This window comes from Chionomys nivalis, chromosome 8 (genome assembly GCF_950005125.1).
Source record: "Chionomys nivalis chromosome 8, mChiNiv1.1, whole genome shotgun sequence".
In the NCBI taxonomy this organism is placed as follows: Eukaryota; Metazoa; Chordata; class Mammalia; order Rodentia; family Cricetidae; genus Chionomys; species Chionomys nivalis.
The window spans coordinates 47,404,836-47,428,514 of NC_080093.1; the positions used below are offsets into that span (position 1 = coordinate 47,404,836).

General features: G+C 48.5%; 2 protein-coding genes across 7 annotated transcripts; both read left to right on the top strand.

Annotated features, from left to right (window-relative positions):
* The first annotated feature begins 8,060 nt into the window (after positions 1 to 8,060).
* Positions 8,061 to 21,555, top strand: Taf6l (TATA-box binding protein associated factor 6 like). Of its 6 annotated transcripts, none has more exons than XM_057777801.1 (12): positions 8,061 to 8,188; positions 9,293 to 9,352; positions 10,485 to 10,644; positions 11,426 to 11,512; positions 12,126 to 12,276; positions 12,414 to 12,464; positions 12,968 to 13,062; positions 14,182 to 14,256; positions 14,378 to 14,598; positions 14,889 to 15,021; positions 20,521 to 20,649; positions 20,739 to 21,555. In XM_057777801.1, exons 2-12 carry the CDS (start codon positions 9,336 to 9,338, stop codon positions 21,501 to 21,503), a joined length of 1,884 nt encoding a protein of 627 aa, XP_057633784.1. In that variant the 5' UTR covers positions 8,061 to 8,188; positions 9,293 to 9,335; the 3' UTR covers positions 21,504 to 21,555. The 6 variants fall into 6 exon arrangements, with proteins under 6 accessions (XP_057633784.1, XP_057633789.1, XP_057633787.1 ...); XM_057777806.1 differs by having other exon boundaries at positions 12,126 to 12,180; XM_057777804.1 differs by having other exon boundaries at positions 8,095 to 8,129.
* Positions 21,546 to 23,675, top strand: Tmem179b (transmembrane protein 179B). The gene is made up of 5 exons (XM_057777811.1): positions 21,546 to 21,697; positions 22,545 to 22,732; positions 22,812 to 22,946; positions 23,090 to 23,168; positions 23,358 to 23,675. Exons 1-5 carry the CDS (start codon positions 21,602 to 21,604, stop codon positions 23,511 to 23,513), a joined length of 654 nt encoding a protein of 217 aa, XP_057633794.1. The 5' UTR covers positions 21,546 to 21,601; the 3' UTR covers positions 23,514 to 23,675.
* The last annotated feature ends 4 nt before the right edge of the window (positions 23,676 to 23,679 follow it).

Here is a 23,679-nt window from a genome sequence, read left to right on the forward strand (position 1 = left end):
AGGGTGAGCGATCCTCGGCCTAAAAGGAGACCTACGCTCCCTTGTGGCAATGGTGTAGGCATCTGAACAGGGACAGGCTGCACCCCCATCTGGGGCATTAGTAAGAAGTCGGAGGAGGCGCACAAGTCCACTCTTGTTCCGTTTCCGGGGGAGCCTCGTCTGTTGCCTTGATAAACCTGTTCCCATATTTTTGTGGGCCCTGGGATCGAGGGCCCACTGCCCCGTTTTTTGGATTCTTATTCACAAATGTCTCCATAGGAGGGAGAACTCTGCCCTTTATATCCCTTACTGAGCGACATAGCTCAGCTTTGTGGTAGCCCTTACCACAGCGGGTACAGAGGGTAGGTGGAGCCCTTTCTCTTTCTGATGCTCTACAATCCTTTTTTAAATGCCCTGGCTTTCCACATTTAAAGCAAACTCTTTTGTCAGGCCCTTTAAGGGGGCGCTTTTGAGACTGTAAAATGGCAGCAGCCAATCCTACATTAGTAAGGGGACCACCAAGTTCTCTACAAATCCTGAGCCAATCTTGTAATCCTTTATTCTTTCTTGGGGCTATGGCCGCGCGACATTCCTGAGTGGCGTTCTCAAAGATAAGCTGTTCAGTAAGAGGCGCGGCTATTTCAGGATCACCAAAGATGCGCCCTGCTGCCTCTGTCATTCGCGCCACAAAATCTGAAAAAGGCTCCTGGGTCCCTTGAATAATCTTAGTGAGCTGATTATTCACTTCCCCCTTTTTGGAGAGTGCCTTCCAGGCCCTAATGGCCATATCAGCGATTTGCCGATATGCACCCCAGTGATAATCTGTTTGATTAGCTGCAAAACGCCCTTGACCTGTCAGGAGGTCAAACGTCCATTGTTGCTGTTCCGGAGTCAGAGCCATAGCATTGGCCCTGGCTTGCTCCTGTGCAGCTTCATGCCAGAGAGCTTTCCATTCCAAATATTGGCCCATGCTGACAAGCGATGCTTTCGCCACCGTCTGCCAGTCAGCTGGGGTCATGGCAGCCATGGCCAGCCTGTCCAATTGTGCTAGAGTAAAGTTGGCTGTTACTCCATATTTTCTGACCGACTCTGCCAATTCTTTAAGTTGATTATACTCTATGGGTGCATGCACCCGTCCTCCCTCTGCGCCTTCAAAAACAGGATAAGCAAGGTGTAGTTTTCTTTTTACTTTCTCCGGGAGGAAGGAGAAGGACTTCCGGCGCATTTCATAAGGAGGGGGCGCTGAAGGGACTACCTGCGGGGAGGCTGCATAAGGCTGCCGCTTTCGGGGCTCTCTCTTACTCCGCAAGTGATCATCAGGATGATACCTCTCCTCCTCATATCTGGCTTCTTCCTCCTCTAGTTCAGCTTCTTCCTCAGGGTCTAAGTCTTCTTCTTCTGAACTTTTAGAATCATCGGAGCTATCGGCAATTAAAGCTTCAAGCTCTTGTAAAGGGTATAGACTAGTACTTCCTTTCTTTCTTACAACAGGCAAGGGACCTCTAGGGTCCGATGCATACACCCCCTTGTCATTAGACGCACCGGGGGGGCCATTTTCCTTAATTGGGACTGGTTTTTTCTTGCGCGCGCCCAACCTCTCACTACGCTCAGTTTCTGACATGCTATCCTGGACTTCTTCAAGGACATTTCGTCCCTCCGCTACAACAGCCCGACAGGCTTCATCCTCTAAACAGTTCTTAATAAGTTTCCAAATGGCCCTTGTCCCCTGTCTCAATTCCCCTTCTGCCAGTTTTTTATCAAGATCTTTACCTAATTTATTCCATGAGGCAAGAGTCAAGGACCCGGAGCAAACATACCAGGGAGCCACCCGATCAATTTCTTTGACAAAATTTTTAAGTGTCCGATTGGCAACTTTTATGTCTCGTTGCTTTAACACCGTTTCTAGCGCTGTAACGATAGACTGAGAGGAGCCCATGATAACAAGCAGACACCCGCGGCTTATCTACGTCCGTCTTACAAGTGTGAAGAAAATGAAAGTAAACTCCGCGTACGGCTCTTTTATCTACAAGAGACTGAGGCACGCAACAGAGTGCTGCCGCTTATCTACGTCGGACTTAACGCACCTAACAATCATAACGGTGAAAGCAGAGCATAGTAGCACTCCCAGGACAATCACTATGGCTTCAACACTATCTTCCTAAGGCAGCGAGAGGTCCAAGCCAAAATCCAGAAAGGACATACCTCTCTGAGCGTATCCACCTGCAGTTCTGAATCCTCCTTGAATCCAAGGGATCTCCGATGGTGCTGACGATGTTGAGGTTCCCGGGATTTCGGCACCAGTTGTCCCGCGCAACCGTCTCGCCAGCAAGAACGACGCGGCACACACAGGATCCTTCTGCAGAAAGCTTTAATGCGTCTTGAGAGGGAGAGCATAAGCTTACAGAGCGGAGACCCCAGAGGACCAAAGCCCAATCCTTTTATAGGTTAATAGTCCTCGCCTCCGACGTGTCACGCTCTGACTGGTTGCAGCTCGTCAGCCCATATGACGCCACGGGAGAGGCAGAGAACAAGGGATGGAAATTTCAGTTGGTGCTGCCGAATGCAGGCGCCATCTTGTAATGGAGTATGCAGGGGTGGCTCCTCACAACAGGGTTCAATGGAAATTTCTTAGGTCTGATCAGCTGGGACACCTACCTGTGGGGGCTCTTACTTGGTTAGGTGACAGTCCCGAGGACTAACTTACAGTGTGGGATGCCTGCTGTTGGGACTGGCCATCTGTCTCAACGGGAGGAATGTGCTACTAGGGGTCAGACTTGTGAAAGTGTACATCTGTTCATTAAAGGGTGGAATTCTCTATGATATCAGGATGCCTTAAGATAAAGTGTAGCCGGGGCTACCATTACCATGAGCTCAGACCCACGTTAGTGCCAAAGTAGCTTTGTTCTGAGGACGGGATGGCTCAGTAGTGATCCATCCCAGATGACATCCACAGTAGCCTCCTCTTTTCCTCTGGTAATGTGGATCGCATTGCTGCCTTCCTGAGCTCTTGCTTCTACTCCAGTTGGGAGCAAATAAACTCTAGGCAGATTATATACAGCTTCACTAGATATGATGTTCCCTGCGGCCTGGGCCTTCCTCTGCCCTCTCCTGCCTGTCAATAGTGGTTTAGACTCACAAATGTGAGCAGCACCAGCCAGCAGCCCAGACCAATGCTAATGAACTGATAAACTAAGGCCTTCATAGATGGACAGACATTTCGGTGTTCAAGCCTGGAAACCACACTGCAAGTCAATGTAACTGGGAGAGATCAGCAGGGTCAGTAGCCTAAGGTGGAGTTGCCATGGCAACCCCAGTTCCATCCATCTGGCTTTCACAGCTTAGTTCCAGAGGATTTTCTTTCCCAAGCAGCAGTATTGAGCCCTGAAAGGAAGAGGGGTGAGTGTGTCTGTCCAGGTTCTCATGCAGGAATTTCTTTTGGAATTAAAAAATAAGGGATGGAGAGATGGCTCCATGCTTAAGAGCTCTTGCTGCTCCTGCACAGGACCTGAGTTCAATCACCAGCACCATGTTGCCTGCTCACGACACCTGTTACCATCTCCTGGGGATCTGACTCCTCTGGCTTCTGAAGCACAGTCTGCACTCATGTGCATACATACATACACAAATAAAAATAGCTGGAAGTAAATCTTGGGGCTGGAGAGACGGCTCATCAGTTGAGAGTACTTGCTCTTCCAGCTGTGTCCGTTCTCAGCACCCACATGTTGACACATAGCTCCAGTCCCAGGGATCTGATGCCCTCTTCTGACTTCCTCAGGCACCAGGTACACACATGGTGCACAGATATACATGCAAGCAAAACACTCATAAAAAAAAATAAATCTTAAATTTTAAAAAAATTCTTTAAGCCGGGCGGTGGTGGCGCACGCCTTTAATCCCAGCACTCGGGAGGCAGAGGCAGGCGGATCTCTGATCTCTGGGAGTTCGAGACCAGCCTGGTCTACAAGAGCTAGTTCCAGGACAGGCTCCAAAGCCACAGAGAAACCCTGTCTCGAAAAACCAAAAAAAAAAAAAAAAAAAAAAAAAAAAAAATTCTTTAATAAAGTGCAGAGGATGTAGCTTAGTGGTAGAACATTTTTTTTTTTGTTTTTTTGTTTTTTTGTTTTTTTGAGACAGGGTTTCTCTGTGGCTTTGGAGCCTGTCCTGGAACTAGCTCTGTAGACCAGGCTGGTCTCGAACTCACAGAGATCCGCCTGCCTCTGCCTCCCAAGTGCTGGGATTAAAGGCGTGCGCCACCACCGCCCGGCTATTTTCCTTATTTTAATTTTTTTTCGAGACAAGGTTTCTCTGTAGCTTCGGAGCCCGTCCTGGAACTAGCTCTTGTAGACCAGGCTGGCCTTGAACTCAAGATCCGCCTGGCTCTGTTTCCTGAGTGCTGGGATTATTTTACTTTCTTGGGGCTCCAATATCTCAGGTTAGCCTTAAACTTGATATGTAGCTGAGGATAACACTACTGAACTTGTGCTTCTCTTGCTCTCGCCTCCCAAGAGCCAGCTTTGCAGGCATGTATCATGTCACCCATTTTACGTCCTGCAAGTAGTAGACAAGTCCTTTACCAAGGGGCCTGGGACGATGGTGAAACAAGTAAAAGAATTTGTTGCCTGGCGGCCTGAGTTCAATTTTTGGTCCCTCCTTGCTGTGATGAGAACCCAACTCCTGCCAGTTGTCCTCTGACTGGCAAGTGTGTGCACACATACAGATTTAAAAAAAAAAAACAACAACAACAAAAAACAACTTTTCGTTTGTTTGTTTGTTTTTTGAAATAAGGCTTCTCTGTGTAGCCTTGACTGTCCTAGACTTTCTTTGTAGACCTGGTTGGCCTGGAACTCACAGAGATCCGCCTACCTCTGCCTCCAGAGGGCAGGGATTAAAGGTGTGTTTCACCACCACCTGGCAATTTTTTTTAAAAGGTCAGAAACTGGAATGGGGCACTCTAGAGGTGGAAACAAGCCTATGACTTTAAGGCCAGCCTGGTTTACACAGTGAATTCTAGGACAGACATGTACACAGTAACACCTTGTTTTAAAAAAAACCAAACCTCCCCCCCCAATAAAAAAACAATAATAAAGTTGGGTGTAAGGGCCAGTAGCTGAAATCCTAGTCACTTACAGTGAGAAGAGAGGTGAGACTGGCCACCCAGAAGCTTGGGACCAGTTAGCTTGGACACCATCGCCTAGAAACAAGACCCCGCCTCAAAAGCAAGGTGGAAGAGAACCAGCTCTGGAAAGTAAACTGACCTCCATGTGCATGCACTCTGCCTTCCACTCACATACACAAGTTTTTAACATTTCTACTGTTTTGGGATGAAATTAAATTTAACCTCTAACTTTGCTGGATGCTTTCTTTTTTTTTTTTAAATATTTATTTATTTATTATGTATACAATAATCTGTCTCCATGTATGTCTGCAGGCCAGAAGAGGGCACCAGACCTCATTACAGATGGTTGTGAGCCACCATGTGGTTGCCGGGAATTGAACTCAGGACCTTTGGAAGAGCAGGCAATGCTCTTAACCACTGAGCCATCTCTCCAGCCCTGGATGCTTTCTTTTATTAAAGTTTGGGAGAAAAACAGCAGGGCAGGCAAACTAAATCTCTGCGCTGCTGGGAGATGATGTTCAGGAAGAAGAAAGGGGGCAAGCTGGGCGGTGGTGGCGCACGCCTTTAATCCCAGCACTCTGGAGGCTGAGGCAGGCGGATCTTTGTGGGTTCGAGACCAGCCTGGTCTACAAGAGCTAGTTCCAGGACAGGCTCCAAAACCACAGAGAAGGGGCTGGAGAGACGGCTCAGAGGTAGAAAGCATTGCCTGCTCTTCCAAAGGTCCTGAGTTCAATTCCCAGCACCACATGGCGGCTCACAACCATCTGTAATGGGGTCTGGTGCCCTCTACTGGCCTGCAGGCATACATCAGACTATTGTATACATAATAAATAAATAAACTTTAAAAAAAAACACAAAAAAACAACAAAAAAAAAAGAAGAAGAAGAAGAAAGGGGGCTATACCCTTTTTAGAAAAAAGCTGGCTGGCTGGCCGGGCGGTGGTGGCGCACGCCTTTAATCCCAGCATTCGGGAGGCAGAGGCAGGTGGATCTCTGTGAGTTCGAGACCAGCCTGGTCTACAAGAGCTAGTTCCAAGCCGGGCGGTGGTGGCGCATGCCTTTAATCCCAGCACTTGGGAGGCAGAGGCAGGCGGATCTCTGTGAGTTCGAGACCAGCCTGGTCTACAAGAGCTAGTGTTTTAGGACAGGCTCCAAAACCACAGAGAAACCCTGTCTCGAAAAACCCAAAAAAAAAAAAAAAAAAGCTGGCTGGCTGGGTGTGGTGGCATGCCTTTGACCCCCACCCTTGGCGGGGTAGAGGCAGGCAGAACTCTGTGAGTTCAGGGCCAGCCTGTCTATGGAGGGAGGTCCAGGACAGCTAGAGCTACAACACAAAGAATCCCTGTCTTAAAAAACCAACCCCCCCACACACACACTCAAAATTAAACAAAAAAAACCAAAAAACCAAAAACCTGGGCCCGGTGATGGTGGCACATGGCTTTAATCCCAGCACTCCGGAGGCAGAGGCAGGCGGATCTCTGTGAGTTCGAGACCAACCTGGTCTACTAGAGCTAGTTCCAGGACAGGCTCCAAAGCTACAGAGAAACCTTGTCTAGAAAAAAACCGAAAACAAAAACAAAAACAAAAAAACCTGGCTGGTTTAGCAATAGAGGTTTGCAAACTGCTGTGGATTCAGGGGTGGGAATGGTCTTCAGAGAAAGAGTGCCAGGGCAAGCATGTTTAGGATTTTGACTGGTATTTAAAAGAGTTTGGCCAGAGTTTGGTAGATAGACCTAATTCCAGGACAATGACAGAGAGAGAGACAGACAGACACACAGAGACAGACAGAGAGAGAGACAGAGAGATTGGGTGTGGGAGAAATTACGATTACTGTGGGCAGGTTTAGCAGTGAAGACCGGTAAGCAACTGTCTCTGTTTTGAGAATGGATCAGGTTAACCTCCAATTCCTCCTTTACAGGTTTGAAATTAGTAATTCTCCTGCCTCATCACCACTTCCTCTTTTACTTGGAGTGAGGTGGTTTGCTGGGTGAAATTCACTGTTTATCAGCTGAGACTTGCCGAGAACCAGATATGCGGAAACAAACCTATACGTCTTGCCTTTGGGGGGACTTGTGAGGAGGATTGCTGGGGGACAGCATGGTCTACATGAGTTCCTGGCCAGGCAGAAGATCTTTTCCCAAAGGGAAGGGGGTGAAGGGTGGGGCACCGAAGAGAGAGCACACAGTAACTGTCTCAACAGAAGTTTAGGAAAGAGCTGTTAGCGCAGTGTATGAGTTGTAGCCTATAATATGAACGATAAGGCACGAGTCAGGTGAATGGGGACATGAGCGCAATGAGCAGAATCCAGGGATTACTGGAAGTGTCTGGCCCAGCCAAAGTACCATCTTTATTTTTATTCATCCATTTACTTTTCTGACTGGCCTTGAACTCACAGAGATCTGCCTAAGGCTGCCTCCCAAGTGCTTGGATTAAAGGCGTGCGCTACCAAGGCTGTACCCTCTTTGGATTTTTGTTTCTCACGATGTTCCTCTGGGCTGGCTTCAGACTCACTGTGTAAACCAGACTGTGTAAACCAAACTCATAAAAATGCTCTTGCTTCTGCCTCCTCAGCGCTGCGATTGAAGATGTGCAATGCACCATCATACCGGGCCAGAAGTCTCTGCTGTCCACAGGGAACAGCTCCTGTGAATCCCATCTGTTCCTGTAGCAGTTGCTGTTGGAGGTATTATTGGAGTGATAATAGAGAGAGGAAAGCTAAGTCAGGCACCAAAAGCCTAAAGGTTTACTCTGAAGCGAAAAAACTCTGCAATAGCAGGCGCAAAGTCCGGGACGAGGACTATCTGTGGACTATGTAAACTAAGGCACACCACCTGCTAGCCAACCAAGAGCTGTCGCTTTAAGAAGCGCCACCCACGTGACCAACGACGGCTTGGTGCCTTCAGCGCTCATTCACACTGACCAATCTTGAGGCGGGACGCCCATTGGTGGGCGGGAAACTCAGGAGACAGCCACCGATTGGCTCCGCGTTTTGAGGGCGGAGTCTAGGCTCCGAGAGAGGGAATTAGCCAGAGCCGGTGAGTAGAAGCTGCTGCCGCCTCTTCGGCAGGCGCCCTCGCAGCGCCGGAGTCTGCAGGTGAGCAGGCCCTGCTGGGGTCCAGGGCTTCGCGTCCCGCGGTGGGCAGCTCACCAGCCTGGGAGCCGGCGGGGGCCCGCCCTCTTCATCGAGCACGTGACACAAGTTCCGTAACCCTTGACCTTCCCACTCCACCCCACGCCCTCCGGATCTGGGATGAAGTAAGGTGGATTGGAGGATGCGCAACACTGAGGTCCTAGGAGGTCGGCTCCCACGCTTTCTGGGCAGAGGAGCTTGGAACTGAGGATGTGCAGGACAGGAGACTGAGGAGTGGGAGACCCTGGTCACAGACTGGATTTTGTGAGGTCTCAATAGGGGGACATGATAGAGTAACTCCCTCCTGGCTTTCCACACACCCAATACTGAGTGCTCCCATTTTAGAGATGGAAAAACCGAAGCATACTCATCCAGTGGTGCATCTAATTGTGGGACTCCAAATCCTTGAGCTACTAAGCCAGGCCTAGTTCAAACACAAGCCTGCTGCTTGTAAATGTAGTATTCTGAGTTAATTTACTACAAAGGTTCGAGCCCCTGCCAATTACTCAATGCCTACTGGTTGGCCTTGGACAATCCAGGTAATCTCTCTGAGCTATGGCTTTTGTGACTTTGTGAAATGAACAAAATGTATACTGTATATATCTCATTGTTAGATATTAGATAGATAGGTTAGAATGAGGTCATAGAGTGTTGCTAGCTGGAAGCCACATTTATGTGCTTAGAAAAAAGCTGTTCTGGAGAGATGGCTCGGTGATTGATTAAGAACACTGGCTGCTCTTCCAGAGGACGTGGCTTCAATTCCTATCACTCGCATGGCAGCTCACAACTGTCTATAACTGCAGTTCAAGGGGATCTGGTATCCTCACATAGACATACATGCAGGCAAAACACCAATGTACATAAAAATAAATCTTTAAAAGCCAGGAGTGGTGGCGCACGCCTTTAATCCCAGCACTCAGGAGGCTGGAGGCAGAGGCAGGCAGGCAGGCCTCTATGAGTTCAAGAGCTACTTCCAAGACAGGCTCCAAAGCTACAGAGGAAACCCTGGCTCAAAGAGCTAAGCAAACAGAAAAAGCAATGAAGAATAACTGTTCTTTCTTTTTTCAGCAAGTGTTAATGAGGGCATAGTATGTGCTGACATTGCTGCTGAATGCTTGGGCTGCAAAGGTGAGCATACAGACCATGGTCTTTGCTGATGTGAAGCTCAGTCTGCTGGGGACCACATGCTGACCCGCAGCACCCCCTTAAAAAGAGTGGGAATGATGGTAAAAAGCTGAGTGTAGTGAGCTTGTAACTTAGTCCTGCGCACGCCAAGGTGGGCAGCTCTCTGGGGCTCGCTGACCAGCCAGCCTACTAATCTGTGGGCCTCAGGTTCCAGGGAGAAACCCTGTCTCAAAAAACAAAGTGGGCAGCCCCTCAGGAGGAGTGATAACCAAGGTTGTCTTCTGGTGTGAACTCTGCAAACACTACCCACAAAGTTGTGCAACTGTGTAGTTAACAGACTTTTTGACCCTAAGGCTCTGCCACTGAGCTATATCTTCAACCTTCTTTTAAAATTTTTTATATTTTTCTTGAGACAGGGTTTCTCTGTAACCCTGACTCTCCCTAGAATTTGTTCTGGCTGTGGACCAGGCTGGCCTCAAACACAGAGATCTTCCTGCCTCTGCCTCCTGAATGCTGGGATTAAAGGTGTGCACCATCACTTCAACTCCAGCCTTCTTTTTATTTTGAGATAGTCTGAGTTGTTTGGGTAACCTTGAACTCATTTCATAGTCAAGGTGGACTTGGAACTATCCATGCTCCTGCCTCAGAACTGCTTTTAGGACAAATGACAGGGATATTTACACAACCTGAGCAAGTGATATTTGAACAGTGATGCAAAAGGAATAGGTGCTGGATCACTCAGTTAAAGAGATTTAGGGAGCGACGCAAACAAGAAACAGAATGGCCTGAGGTCCTGAAATAAGCACATGGAAGGCAGCAGGAGTTTTGCGGACAGCCTGTGCACAGCCTTCCCAGCTTGGGCCAGTTTTGTTCTGTTTCCCAGAGGCAGTGGGGACACTGGGAGGAGAGCGATGGGGGCGCACGCATTGCCCGTTGGTTTTAGAGATGAAGAATGATGGATCTTTGCTGGAGTCCTGGGAGCCTGTCTGGGTGGACCATCTTGGACCTGGCCTTGTTGAGCCTCTAAACTCCGTTTGTGGACTGTAGAGCAAGAGGAGAGGGTCTTGCTTGACCCGTGTTTGGGGGACTCTTAGAGATATTGAACAATTTTTAACCCTTTTGTTTCCACTCCTAGCTCCACTGGGACCATGTCGGAGAGAGAAGAGCGGAGGTTTGTGGAGATCCCTCGGGAGTCAGTTCGACTCATGGCAGAGAGCACAGGGCTGGAGCTGAGTGACGAGGTGGCAGCGCTGCTGGCTGAAGATGTGTGCTACCGTCTCAGAGAGGCCACACAGGTGCACCGCTCTCAGCTCTGCTTCACCCTTCTCCCTTTGTTTTTCCCTGTTACCCCCTCCCACACTGGCTGGTTCAACGAACATATGTTAGGGACCTTGTGTTTTGAGGTTAGGAGACAGTCTAGATCTTTTAAAGAGTCCTTATCTAAGCCAGGCAGTGATGGTGTATGTTAGACTAATTAGAATCATGTTTCAGGAGGCAAAAGTAGGTGGATTTCTGAGTTGGAGGTCACCTTGGTCTACAGAGTGAGTTCCAGGACAACCAGGGCTACACAGAGAAACCCTGTCTTGAAAAACAAAAACAAAAGACAAATGAACAAAACCATTTGAAAACACTAGCTGAGCATTTTCTTATGGTACTTCTTCTTTTTTTTTTTTTTGGTTTCTCGAGACAGGGTTTCTCTGTGGTTTTGGAGCCTGTCCTGGAACTAGCTCTTGTAGACCAGGCTGGTCTCGAACTCACAGAGATCCGCCTGCCTCTGCCTCCCAAGTGCTGGGATTAAAGGCGTGTGCCACCACCGCCCGGCGTCTTATGGCACTTCTTACAATGTCCTGCCACCTAGGCAGAGTGGATAGATAGTGACACTCTGCACAGGAGGCACTAAGGCACACAGCTGGGTCGTGATGTGAGAAAGTTTTGCAAAGGCTGAGCTGGAGAAACCAGGCTTTCTGATTGCTGGTGTGGGGTCCTCTTTGTCTCTTCAATCTAACCCATTTCCTTTGGGGGTTCCTACACCTGCTCCCTGCTTCCTGACTCTGGCTTCTGTTCATCCCCTCCCAGAATAGCTCTCAGTTCATGAAGCACACCAAACGAAGGAAGCTAACAGTAGAGGATTTCAACAGGGCTCTCAGGTGGAGCAACGTGGAGGTGAGTGGAGTACGGCCACAGAGGGCTCAGGTGGCCTGCGGCTACCTCACCCCTGTTCAGATCAGGGCTGGCAATGTTGTGAGACATGGAGACAAATAGGTCAGGTGCTGAACCCAGACCAAAGCAATATGAGTTCTGAAAGAATGGAAAGGCCCCTGGGATCCTAGACAGTGGGGAATGATTCGTAAAAGAGATAGAGCTTGAGCCAGGCCTTAAAAGAGTGCTGAGGAAATTGAGCTTGAAGTACTCCAGAAATAAAAAGGCATGCTGGGTAAGGAAACAGCCCAAAGAAACATGGGGTATTAACCTGTGTTGGTGTAGTTCTGGGTCAGGGAATTGAGAGAGAAAGGTAATGTTTTTAGAGTTGTTTGGCTGTGAGTGAGAGGGACTGGCACCTTAGTGGGGCATAGAACCCTTACAGTTATAAGAGGAAGGTAACATCCAGCCCATGACCTGGTGAGCCATAGGCAGCTCTGAACCCCAGGCTTCTCTACGTCCCGGGACCTAGGGACTGTCCTCCAGCATAGGCTTCCTGCCCCGATCAGGAGCGCTCCATCCCGGCTCTTGTTCCTTCACTGGATTGACTCTGTTTGCTAATCTTCTTTCTCCTCAGGCTGTGTGTGGCTATGGGTCCCAGGAGGCACTGCCCTTGCGCCCTGCAAGAGAGGGTGAGCTCTACTTTCCAGAGGACCGAGAAGTGAACCTCGTGGAGCTGGCATTGGCCACCAACATCCCCAAGGGCTGTGCAGAGACAGCAGTCAGAGGTGGCTGCTAGGGTCCTTCTTGGGCTTGGGACAGGAACTGGATGGCCTGAGTGGTGCTGATGGGCCAACTTTTAGGAAGGGTGGAATTTGGAGGGGCAAAATCCCAACTGACATCCATCTCTTTCCCTTAATTTTAGTCCATGTCTCCTATCTGGATGGCAAAGGAAACCTGGCAGCTCAGGGGTCAGGTAAACGGCAGTGTGGAGAATGAGCTGTCCTGAACTCTGTGCGAGTGAGGGGCATCTGTGCCTTTTGGTCTGCATCTGCCAAGCATTTCCAGATGCCTGCCATGTTCTAAAGGCATGACCCAGACCTATTAGCAGCCATAATGTATGTTAGAGGCCAAGACAGAAGTCTGTGCTGTATTCTGAGATCCCCAAGAAGTGCTTCACTTCCAGGCTACGCTGAGCGGAGCTTCAGAGAGCCTGAGTCATACGCAGTCACAATCAGAGCTTTAGAACTGAGCAGGAATCTGTATGGCAGAGGGTGGGTGGGAGTAGATAGAGCCGAGACAAGTGGAACCTGCCTGATCAGAGTGCACTGGGAGCAGCTGGAGCCTGCGGCTGCGCCTGCGCCTTCTGCTTGATTGGGTTCCCTGTGGGTGGGTGTGGTAGCTGTAGGGTGGCAGCTGAGGAAGTCTTGAGAAGGCTGTCCCTTCATCTGTGACCACTTCCTTCTTACCTCATCACAGTGCCCAGCGCAGTGTCTTCACTGACAGATGACCTTCTCAAGTACTACCAACAAGTCACGCGGGCTGTACTGGGGGACGATCCACAGCTGATGAAGGTGAAACAGTGACTAGGCATAAAGTCAGAGTTTGAGATCCCCATGAATATTTCAGTTGTCTAGTTCCTGTCCTCTGTAGATGAACTGTTTACTGTGGTGGAATCCATTCTCTAGTGGCATGTGTCCTCTGTGTGATCCCCCGCTATGCCAGTCCTAACTCCTTTATGCTCTAGTAGAAACCAGTGTTCCTGGGCAGTGGGCAACAGAGCAGGTGCTTCTAATGATTGTATTCCCACACCTTCATTCCTGATTCTCATTTTTTGAGGTGTCTATTGATCTGGAGCCAAATGAGGCATTTTATTAATTTATTTTTGTTTTTTTTTTGAAGCAGGGTTTCTCTAACAGTCGTAACTGTCCTGGAACTAGCTAGTTCTTGGTAAGGAAAGGAGAAGTATAGGTCCAGGTCAGGTGCCTCCAGGTGCCCATCCAGGCCTGCTCTCAAGCGTAATTCCTGGACTGCTCCCTGAGCTACTTCTTTAGCCTCTGGACATCACTGGAGGCTTTCCCCTCTGGTCCACAGTCATGTGACTTTTCTGTGTGACAGATCCTCACCTTTACATCTGGCTGCTGCTATTTCACTTAAAAAACTAGGAACATGCCGGGCGATGGTGGCGCATGCCTTTAATCCCAGCACTCGGGAGGCAGAGGCAGGCGGATCTCTGTAAATTCGAGACCAGCCTGGTCTACAGAGCTAGTTCCAGGACAGGCTCCAAAGCCACAGAGAAACCCTGTCTCGAAAAACCAAAAAAAAAAAAAAAAAAAACTAGGAACATTGTCACCATCCATTTCTGTCCTCAGAACTTGGCTCCTGGGCTAGCCATACATTGATTAGCTGCATTGATTAGCGTGTGCAAAGGCCTGGATTGGATGGGTACTTTATAAGACCCTGTCTCAGTAGAGAACAAAGGGAAATAAAAACTTAGCTCTTGGTCACTCATGGATGGCATGCGTTCACTTTTTCTATTAACAGATAGTATTGTTGTCTGTGTCAGTAGGTTTCCAGAGGTTAAAGCTGATGGAATCTCTGCATCAGGGCATGCACATTTAACATGATAACACGTGGTGCAGTGCTAACCCACCAGAATGGTGGCTCTCTTTTATTGGGATGGTTCCTTTCAGGTCGCCCTCCAGGACTTGCAGACAAACTCCAAGATTGCTGCACTCCTGCCTTACTTTGTTTATGTGGTCAGTGGGGTAAGTGACCAGTGTTCTAATGAAGATGGCCCTGCAGTTCTTAGGGTTCATAGCAGATGCTGTCAGAATGGCAGGCTCCTGTCTCTCCATGTCTTTCTAAGCCACCCGCTTTTACCAACAGGTCAAATCTGTAAGCCATGACCTGGAGCAGCTACACCGACTACTGCAGGTGGCACGGAGCTTGATACGGAACCCACACCTCTGCTTGGGGCCCTATGTCCGATCCCTGGTGGGGAGTGTGCTCTATTGCGTCTTGGAGCCCCTGGCCGCCTCCATCAACCCTTTGAATGACCACTGGACTCTTCGGGATGGGGCTGCGCTTCTACTCAGCCACATCTTCTGGTAGCCACTGGGCTTGAAGTGAATAGAGGATGGGATGGCTTACAGAATCAATTGGGCTGTGGTAGGAAACTATGAAGCCTCTGGCTTTGAGATCAAATGTTGAGTGTAGACCCTTCCCTTAGAGCCCTAGCCGACATGTCATGGTCCAGTACAAATATACTAAGATATCCATCTTTTGTCCCTTGGATACTGAGTCAGTCAAACCTGGCAGCCTGTCCCAGAGTGCCCTGCAAATGCTCAAGTCTTTGTGTGCGGTACCTCATTGCCTTTCCTGACTGTTGCTCCCACAGGACTCATGGGGACCTTGTAAGTGGCCTCTATCAGCAGATTCTGCTATCCCTGCAGAAGGTCCTGACAGACCCTGTTCGGCCTCTCTGTTCTCACTATGGGGCTGTGGTAGGGCTGCATGCTCTGGGCTGGAAGGTGAGGACCTGGCTTTTCTCATACATCTTTGACAGTTGCCATGTATGTTAAAGAAATAGCATTCATGTATATTTTTATTGTAAAAGTGGTGTGCTTGATGCAGCTGTGTTTTGAGACCTTGCCTTGGGCCAGGTTTATCGTATACCTTGACTGTGTAAATGTGTCATCCTTTCAGAACTCCTGCTTGGTGGTCTCTATATTATGCTCCTGTTTTTTTTTTTTTAATGAATCCCTGCCCATTCCCTAACACCATGTTGGTAAATACCCTCATGCTCTCTGGTTGTTGTTGGAGATAGTGCTTGTTTGTTGCCCATATTGGCCTTCAGTTTGTGATGCTCCTGCCTCAAGCACCATGCTTTTTTTTTTCTCCTTGAGACAAGGTTTCTCTGTAGCTTTGGAGCCTGTCCTGGAACTAGCTCTTGTAGACCAGGCTGGCCTCGAACTCACAGAGATCTGCCTGCCTCTGCCTCCTGAGTTCTGGGATTAAAGGTGTGCGCCACCACCGCCCGGCTTACAGCACCATACTTCTTGACCATGTCATATTTTCATATTTCCTTTTTTTTTTAATGTCCTCAGTCTTTTAGGGTGCTCTCAGGGTTGCCCTAAGGAGAACCAACACGCTTTATTTTTGTAGTGTTGGCCGTCAGATTCTGGGACTTGTTCACACTTTGCAGGTGCTCCCCCCATCTCCCTCCCCTCCACTCTTTTGTTATGTTTCTTCCCAGTTTCTTGCTGTGGTGCTGCTTCAAGGGGGCTGTCCCTTGTTGGTATATAGAAATAGTTGGTACGCGTGTGCTTTAAGATCAAGGACAGTTTTATTAGCATTTAAGAGGAAAATATCCTAGGGTAGGCCAGTTGTAAATCTCAGACACTTCCCAGATGTGGAAGATGAAGGAAAGAAGAAAAAACATGCCTGGTTCATGCCCTTATACCCACCACTCTCTGTGAGTTCAAGGCCAGCCTGGTCTAAAGGAGCAAGTTCCAGAATAGCCCCGGCTATTAATATAGAGAAACCCCCTCTTGAAAAGCCCCTCCCAAAGGAAAAAAAAATGTCATTTGAGCTAAACTGGCAGAGTGGTAGGTAGTCACAGGTAAGGGAGGGGTTTTAGAGAATAAGGAAGTCCAAATGATCAGAAAAAGCGTAATAAGTTCTAGCCAGCATTTCAAAATAATAGTGCTAGACACAAAACAAACAAACAAACAAAAAAGGCATTTTGGCACCACCTTTAATCCTAGCAGAGGCAGGCAGATCTCAAGGACTGCTTGGTTTACAGAAGCAATTCCAGGACAGCCAGGGCTACATAGAGAAACCCCCCCTTTTTTTTTTTATAAATATTTATTTATTTATGATGTATACAATATTCTGTTTGTGTGTATGCCTGCAGGCCAGAAGAGGGCACCAGACCCCTTTACAGATGGTTGTGAGCCACCATGTGGTTGCTGGGAATTGAACTCAGGACCTTTGGAAGAGCAGGCAATGCTCTTAACCACTGAGCCATCTCTCCAGCCTGAGAAACCCTTTCTTGGGGGGAAAAAATTTAAAAAAAGAAAGAGGGAAAATTGCACCTTGGTCCCTAGAAAAGTGGGCAAACCCAACAAACCTCATGGTGAGGCAGCTCAAGACGGCCACTTTTTGTGTTTGATCTACCTACTTCCTTAAACTATCACTGCTGATTCTTTTTGGGTTTTGTTTTGTTTTGAGACAGCCTCTCATTTAACCCAGGCTGAACTTCATACGTGATGAGAGGATGACTTGAAACTGCTGATCCTGCTTCTCCTCTAGTCCTGGGGTCACATTTATGTGCCATTCTCTCCTTTCTCCTCTAGTCCTGGGTCACATTTATGTGCCATTCTCTCCTTTCGTCCTTTTATTGTTATGGTGGAGGGGCTGTGTGTGGAAATGGTAGGTGGCTTTGTGCAGTTGATTCTTTCCTTCGCCTTTCATGGTCTCTGGGGATCAGACTTGGGTTTCCAGGATTACACAGCAAGGACTTCTACTCTTTTTTTTTTTCTTTCTTTTCTTTTTTGCATGAATTTTGAAGTTGAGGGCTTCTACTCTGAATCGTATCTTTGGCCCTTATTTATTTATTTATATTTGAAATTTTGGTTTTGTTTTTCAAGACAAGGATTTCTCTGTAGCTTTGAACTCTCTCTCTGTAGATCAGGCTGGCCTTGAACTCACAGAAACCCGCCTGTCCCTGCCTCCCAAGTGCTGGGATTAAAGGTGCCACCAATGCCCAGCTTTTTTTTTTTTTTTTTTTTTTTTTTGGTTTTTCGAGACAGGGTTTCTCTGTGGCTTTGGAGCCTGTCCTGGAACTAGCTCTGTAGATCAGGCTGGTCTCGAATTTACAGAGATCCGCCTGCCTCTGCCTCCCGAGTGCTGGGATTAAAGGCGTGCGCCACCATCGCCTGGCCCAGCTTTTTTTTTTTAAGGCAGGGTTTCACTCTAGCCCTCATTGGCCTGGGACTCTCTATGTAGACCAGGCTGTTCTGAATCTGAGAGCAGTCCATCTGCTTTTGCCTCTCAAGTGTTGGCTTAAAGTCATGTGCCACATCTTGTTTGGTTTTCTTGAAACAAGGGTCTCAAGCTGACTTTGATCTTTGGTATATGCATGTTTATATATAGAGAGAGGCTAGAGGTTTATATCAGATATCTTTTACAAATTGTTGTCCACTTTAACTTTTTTAATGAGATGGGGGACGGTTTCTGTTATTGAAGCTGGAGCTCACCAGCTTATTAGACAAGATGCCAGCAAGCCACAGTGCTGGAATTATAAATGTGCATCGCTGGGCCTAGTTTCTTTTTACATGGATGCTGTGAATCTGAACTCAGATCCTCATACCGCTATGGTAAACTTTTTACCAACTGAGCTATCTCCCCAGATCCATAGCCAGGAACTTCATTCCTCCCACTCCAAACTCCCCAGTGCTGACATTAACAAGTGTGAACCAACATGCCCAACCTAGATTTTTATTAGTAAGATATCTTTACATTCATAGGATAAACTCAGTTTAGTTGTAATTTAAGAAGCAGAAGTTTTGCCAGGCAGTGGTGGTGCACTCCTTTAATCCTAACACTAGGAAGGCAGAGGCCTCTGAGTTCAAGGCCAGCCTGGTCTACAAAATGAGTTGCAGGACAGCCAGGGCTACACAGAGAAGCCCTGTCTTGAAAAAACCAAAGAAATAAAAGAGAAAGAAACAAAAGTTTCTATTGGTTTAAACTGAAATTTTTTGTTTTTTGTTTTTCGAGACAGGGTTTCTCTGTAGCTTTGGTGCCTGTCCTGGAACTAGCTCTTGTAGACCAGGCTGGCCTCAAACTCCCAGAGATCCACCCTGCCTCTGCCTCCTGAGTGCTGGGATTAAAAGCGTGCCCACCACTGCCCGGCTTAAACTGAATTTTTATTTGCTGATTTATCCCAGGTTGGCCTTCAATTTGTTTTGTAGCTGAAGATAATCTGAGCCTTCTGAATGCTGCTGTTTCAGGATTATAGGCATGTACATCACACCTGGTTTATGCAGTGCTGGGCAAGATTAGGGCTTAGAACATGTTAGTCAAGCACTCAACTAACTGAGCTACATTTTAGCTCCTTTTTGTTTTTTTTTTTGTTTGTTTTTTGTTTTTCAAGGCAGGGTTTCTCTGTATAACAGCTGTAGCTGTCCTAGAACTAGCTCTGTAGACCAGGCTGGCTTCAAACTCACAGAGATCCGCCTGCCTCTGCCTCCCAAGTGCTGGGACTAAAGGTATGTGCCACCACCACCCGGCCATTTTAGTTCCTTTTGAAAAAACTCTTTATTATTATGATTGCATAAGCATATGATGTTTGCCATGTGTGGAGGTCAGAGGAGACCATAACTCTGTAGAGTCAGGTCCCTCTTTCAACTTTACCTGGTTTCAGAGCATTGAACTCAGGTTACCAGGTTTGTACAGCAAATACCTCGATGCGATGAAACATCCTGGTGGGCCCTTGATGCTTTTTTTTACTATTATTATTGGCCTTTATACAAAATTATCTTTTAAAAAATATTTATGTGCATTGGTGTTTTGCCTGCATGTCTGTGTTAAGGCATTGTCCCTTGGAACTGGAATTGCAGTTGTGAGCTGCTATGTGGGTGCTGGGAATTGAACCCTGGTCCTCTGAAAGAGCAGCCAGTACTCTTAATTGCTGAGTCATCTGTCCAGTCCCTTATTATTGGTTTTTCTAAACAGGATTTCCTAGCCTCATGAACTCAAAGATCTAATTGCTTCTTTTGCTCCTCCCAGCCCACCCCCTTGCAATTTAAGGTGTGAGCCACTATGCCTGCCTGTTTTTATACAAACGGGTTTAAAGTGAAGCCCAGGCTGACCTTAAATTTGGAATCAGACTTGTGAATGATAGGGTTACATACTTGCATCTCAAAATCTTGCTTTTAAAAAAAATATGGCCGGGCGGTGGTGGCGCACGCCTTTAATCCCAGCACTCGGGAGGCAGAGGCAGGCGGATCTCTGTGAGTTCCAGACCAGCCTGGTCTACAAGAGCTAGTTCCAGGACAGGCTCCAAAACCACAGAGAAACCCTGTCTCGAAAAACAAAAAAAAAACAAAAACAAAAAAAAATATATATGATTGAGATCACTTTTCTGAGTGTATATTTATGTCCGTAAATTTTAGCAAGATATTTCAGTCTCTTTCATAGTTATTTAAAATGTAATTCCAGCTGGGTGGTGTTGACACCTACCTTTAGTCCCAGCATTTGGGAGGCAGAGGCCGGTGGATCTCTGTGAGTTCAAGGCCAGCCTGGTCTACAGAGTGAGTTCCAGGACAGGTTCCAAAGCTACAGAAACCCTGTCTCGGAAAAAAAAAAAATTCTCGCTATTTGTGTCAGTAACATTTTTCTTATGAATTTGACAGGTAGGTGATGGGATTTTCAAATGTTCATGCTCTGTGCATGAGTGATCCAAGTCTACCTTACATGTCAAAGCCCATCTCAAATATCAATACATTTTGTTTAGTCTTAGTTGCTTTTCCCCAGATAACTATTGTATTCAAAAGTCTATAATCAAAGCCATGTGTGGTAGTACACTGTGTATTAATCCCGGAGTTTGGAAAACTAAAGGGAATTCTCAGGAATTCAAGGCCCAATCTGGGCTCCCAGCAAGGTCATTTCAACAAGGTCTCTTGATTATTCTTGTGTGTGGTCTGAACTCCACTCCTATTTCTGTGAACTCCACTTTCCTGCTGATTGTATTCACTAAGAATCACAATTTCTATGTTGTAATGATTTAATTATGTCTTACTATCCCACTGTAAATGCCAGTAATGAGTTTTTTTTACATTGCCTGTGTTTTTATGTCTTTATCCTCATGCCTACCAAAAGCTTTTACATATCCCAGAGAAACATTGGATATCCCAATGAGGAAATTGAGGACTGAGATAACAATCTGAGAGGATCTTTTGTGGGGAAGGACACTCAAGAGGGCATATGGTACAAGGTTGTTTACTGCGTTCCTTTTTCACTTCTAGGCTGTAGAACGAGTCCTCTACCCACATCTACCCACTTACTGGACAAACTTGCAGGCCGTGCTGGATGACTATTCGGTATCTAATGCCCAGGTCAAAGCAGATGGGCACAAAGTCTATGGAGCTATTCTGGTGAGTGGACCGCCCCTTACTACAGCTCAGCAGGTTTACTGAGATGCCTGCTGGCCCAGGTACCTTCTAGCTTTTCTTTTTTTTGACAGGTGGCCGTAGAGCGACTACTGAAGATGAAAGCCCAGGCAGCAGAGCCCAGTCGCGGTGGCCTTGGCGGGAGAGGGTGCCTTCGTGCCCGTGCCGAGGACTTGCCTTGGGACAGCCTTCTCCTAGAGTCTTCCCCGGGAGGCGGTGCCGAACCAGGCTTTGGGTCTGGTCTTCCCCTGCCGCCAGGAGGCGCCCGGCTAGAGGACCCTTCTTCCTTGACCCTGGCAGAAATCTACCGAGAGTTGTACGCTTTCTTTGGTGACAGCTTGGCCACACGCTTCGGCACTGGCCAGCCCGCGCCCACGGTCCCGCGCCCACCCGGAGACAAGAAGGAGCCAGTGGCCGCCCCAGACTCGGTGCGGAAAATGCCGCAGCTGACCGCTAGCGCCGTGGTCAGCCCGCAGGGAGACGAGAGCCCGCTCGGCGGGGGCCCCGCGACCGCCTCCGGCGCCTCGGAGAGCAGGCCGCTGCCGCGCGTGCACCGGGCGCGGGGCGCTCCTCGTCAGCAGGGTCCTGGCACCGGGACGCGCGACGTCTTCCAGAAGAGCCGCTTTGCGCCCCGCGGTGCCCCCCACTTCCGTTTTATCATCGCTGGGCGTCAGGCCGGGCGGCGCTGCCGCGGGCGTCTCTTTCAGACTGCTTTCCCCGCGCCCTACGGGCCCAGCCCGGCGTCCCGCTACGTGCAGAAGTTGCCCATGATCGGCCGCACCGGCCGCCCGGCCCGCCGCTGGGCGCTCTCGGACTATTCGCTGTACCTGCCCCTGTAAGGCTGCTGCTCCTTCAAGAATAAATCCTCCCCAGGAAGTGACGTGTCCGGGCTCGTGGGCGGGGCTTGGGCGGTTGGCTTCCTGGTGGCCCAGGAGCCATGGCGCTGCGCTGGTTGCAGCGCGTTGAGCTCGCGCTATTCGCTGCCGCCTTCTTGTCCGGGGCTGTGGCGGCTGCGGCACTGACCAGGACCCAGGTGCGGCTGCGGGGCGGGCTAGCCTTGGGTTGGAGCAGGCCGACGTCCGGGACTGGCCGCGGTAGCTCCACCGGTCTTAGGGGCTGAGAAGTCCCAAAGTTGTTTCCTTGCCAAAGGAGCTGGACTTGGAGAGCGCCTTCCCGCTCAAGATGAGCCGGTTGTTAAACTGCTGTATAAGCTTGCTTGGGTACTGAGACATACAGGCCGTCTTCGCGTTTATCCAATAGAAACGTTTTGCCACCCCTAAACCCCCCCAAAAAAAAACAGTGTAGAGGAGGTGATCGAGGTACCACATGATTCTAACGCGGTGTGTGAAATGAGGAAACGTAAATGCCTACGTACATTTAAGATTTATTACTGCTGGGCAGTCTTGGTAATAGAGTACTTTGAGTCTCTATAGGAGTCTAGGACACTACAGGCTAGGAGAGCTGCTTGTTTAAGGGCACACAAGGTGAGGGTTTACTCCAGAATTTCTGCTCACAAAGAAGGCTGCAACTTGTGATTTCTCTTGGGTTTTTGTTTTTTGAGACAGGGTTTCTCTACGTAGCTAGCCCTGGCCATCCTGGCACTCCCTCTAGACCAGGCTGGCCTCGAACTGAAATATCTACCTGCCTCTGCCTCCCTGGTGCTGGGATTAAAGTGTGCCACCACTGTCCGGCTTCTCTTGGGTTTATTAGAACCCACTGAATTTTCTGATCCCTTCGGGGCCCTGCAGACTTGGTTACCAGCAGATCTACATCAGTCTCCCCGTTTCTCCTAATTTGTGAACTAGCCCTGACATCTGGCAGTAACCTGCATCTCGGGACACTAAACTGGAACGAAGGACTAAACAGTTTTCTCTCCACAGGGCTCCTTCGGTGGTAGCTGTCCCCTGTATGGTGTGGCTGCCCTCAATGGCTCCTCTCTGGCCTTGTCAAGTCCCTCAGCCCCTTCCCTCTGCTCCTTTGTAGCTGTGGCTTCAGGCCTTTTGGCCCTCTACTGCCTTCTGCTTCTCCTCTTCTGGGTGTACAGCAGCTGCATCGAGGATTCCCACAGGTGATTGCCCTACTGAGGACAAGGGGCTGAGGTGAGATGTGTTCCAGCTAAGCCTCACAGCTTGTTTTCTCTCCCTCAGAGGTTCTATAGGGCTCCGAATTGCTTTAGCCATCTCAGCTATAGCCATCTTCCTCATCTTAGTGTCTGCCTGTATACTTCGATTTGGTACCCGTTCTCTCTGCAATTCCATCATCTCCTTGAACCATACAATTAGGTAATGGGAGAGGGAGGGAAACCTGGCAGGGACTATCTTCTCTGTAGGGGACAAGTCATTTACGTTCCCATTTTATCCCCATCCTTTGGTCCTTTAAGAACACAAATGTGTTTAGAGCGTTTTCCCTCTCTCTATCCTCACAGCTGCTCTGACGCCCAGAAAATCTCATGGACACCCCCTGGAACTGCTGTGCAGTTTTACTCCAACCTACGAAATGCTGAAGTGAGACAAAGGGATATACTAAGATTAAATACCTGTAGCTCAAGTATGGAGTGTTCTCCATGTAATATGTGCTTGGCTGTAATTCAGTCAAAAGCTCCAAGTATCCGTGGGCGTGTCACCTGATTCTCAATAGAGGATATTGAGTACTGGAGATGGCTTCCTTCCTCATATTCCTGTTTTCTCTCACAGACCTCTTCTTGGGTGAATCTGGTACTGTGGTGTCTGGTTTGGATGCTCCAGGTCGTGCAGTGCAAGTCTGAAGCCACCCAGGCTCCAGAGAGGTGTGACCCAGAGTGGAGCTCTGAGACCGCTGCTCTTGTTGGGCACCGCCCATCTCACTCCTGAAGAATGTTCAGCATGCTCTCTGCAGCCAGAAGCTCCATGCCCAAGAGCTTTTAATCTTGTCTCAAATACAGCCCTGTTTATACTGAGAGCCTCAGTTTTCCCTCCAGGAGGGAAACATTAGAATAGACCCCCCCCATACCTTTTCACCTTAACATTTTTTTTTGTA

What these genes read in the sequence shown, in the direction of transcription:
- Taf6l (XM_057777801.1), top strand. An exon ending in TCAGGTGGAGCAACGTGGAG is followed by an intron (nt 11,513 to 12,125) that starts GTGAGTGGAGTA and finishes CTTTCTCCTCAG; the next exon opens with GCTGTGTGTGGCTATGGGTC. An exon ending in CTACTCAGCCACATCTTCTG is followed by an intron (nt 14,599 to 14,888) that starts GTAGCCACTGGG and finishes TTGCTCCCACAG; the next exon opens with GACTCATGGGGACCTTGTAA.
- Tmem179b (XM_057777811.1), top strand. Translation starts at nt 21,602, where the DNA reads ATGGCGCTGCGCTGGTTGCAGCGCGTTGAGCTCGCGCTATTCGCTGCC. An exon ending in CGGCACTGACCAGGACCCAG is followed by an intron (nt 21,698 to 22,544) that starts GTGCGGCTGCGG and finishes TTCTCTCCACAG; the next exon opens with GGCTCCTTCGGTGGTAGCTG. An exon ending in TGCATCGAGGATTCCCACAG is followed by an intron (nt 22,733 to 22,811) that starts GTGATTGCCCTA and finishes TCTCTCCCTCAG; the next exon opens with AGGTTCTATAGGGCTCCGAA.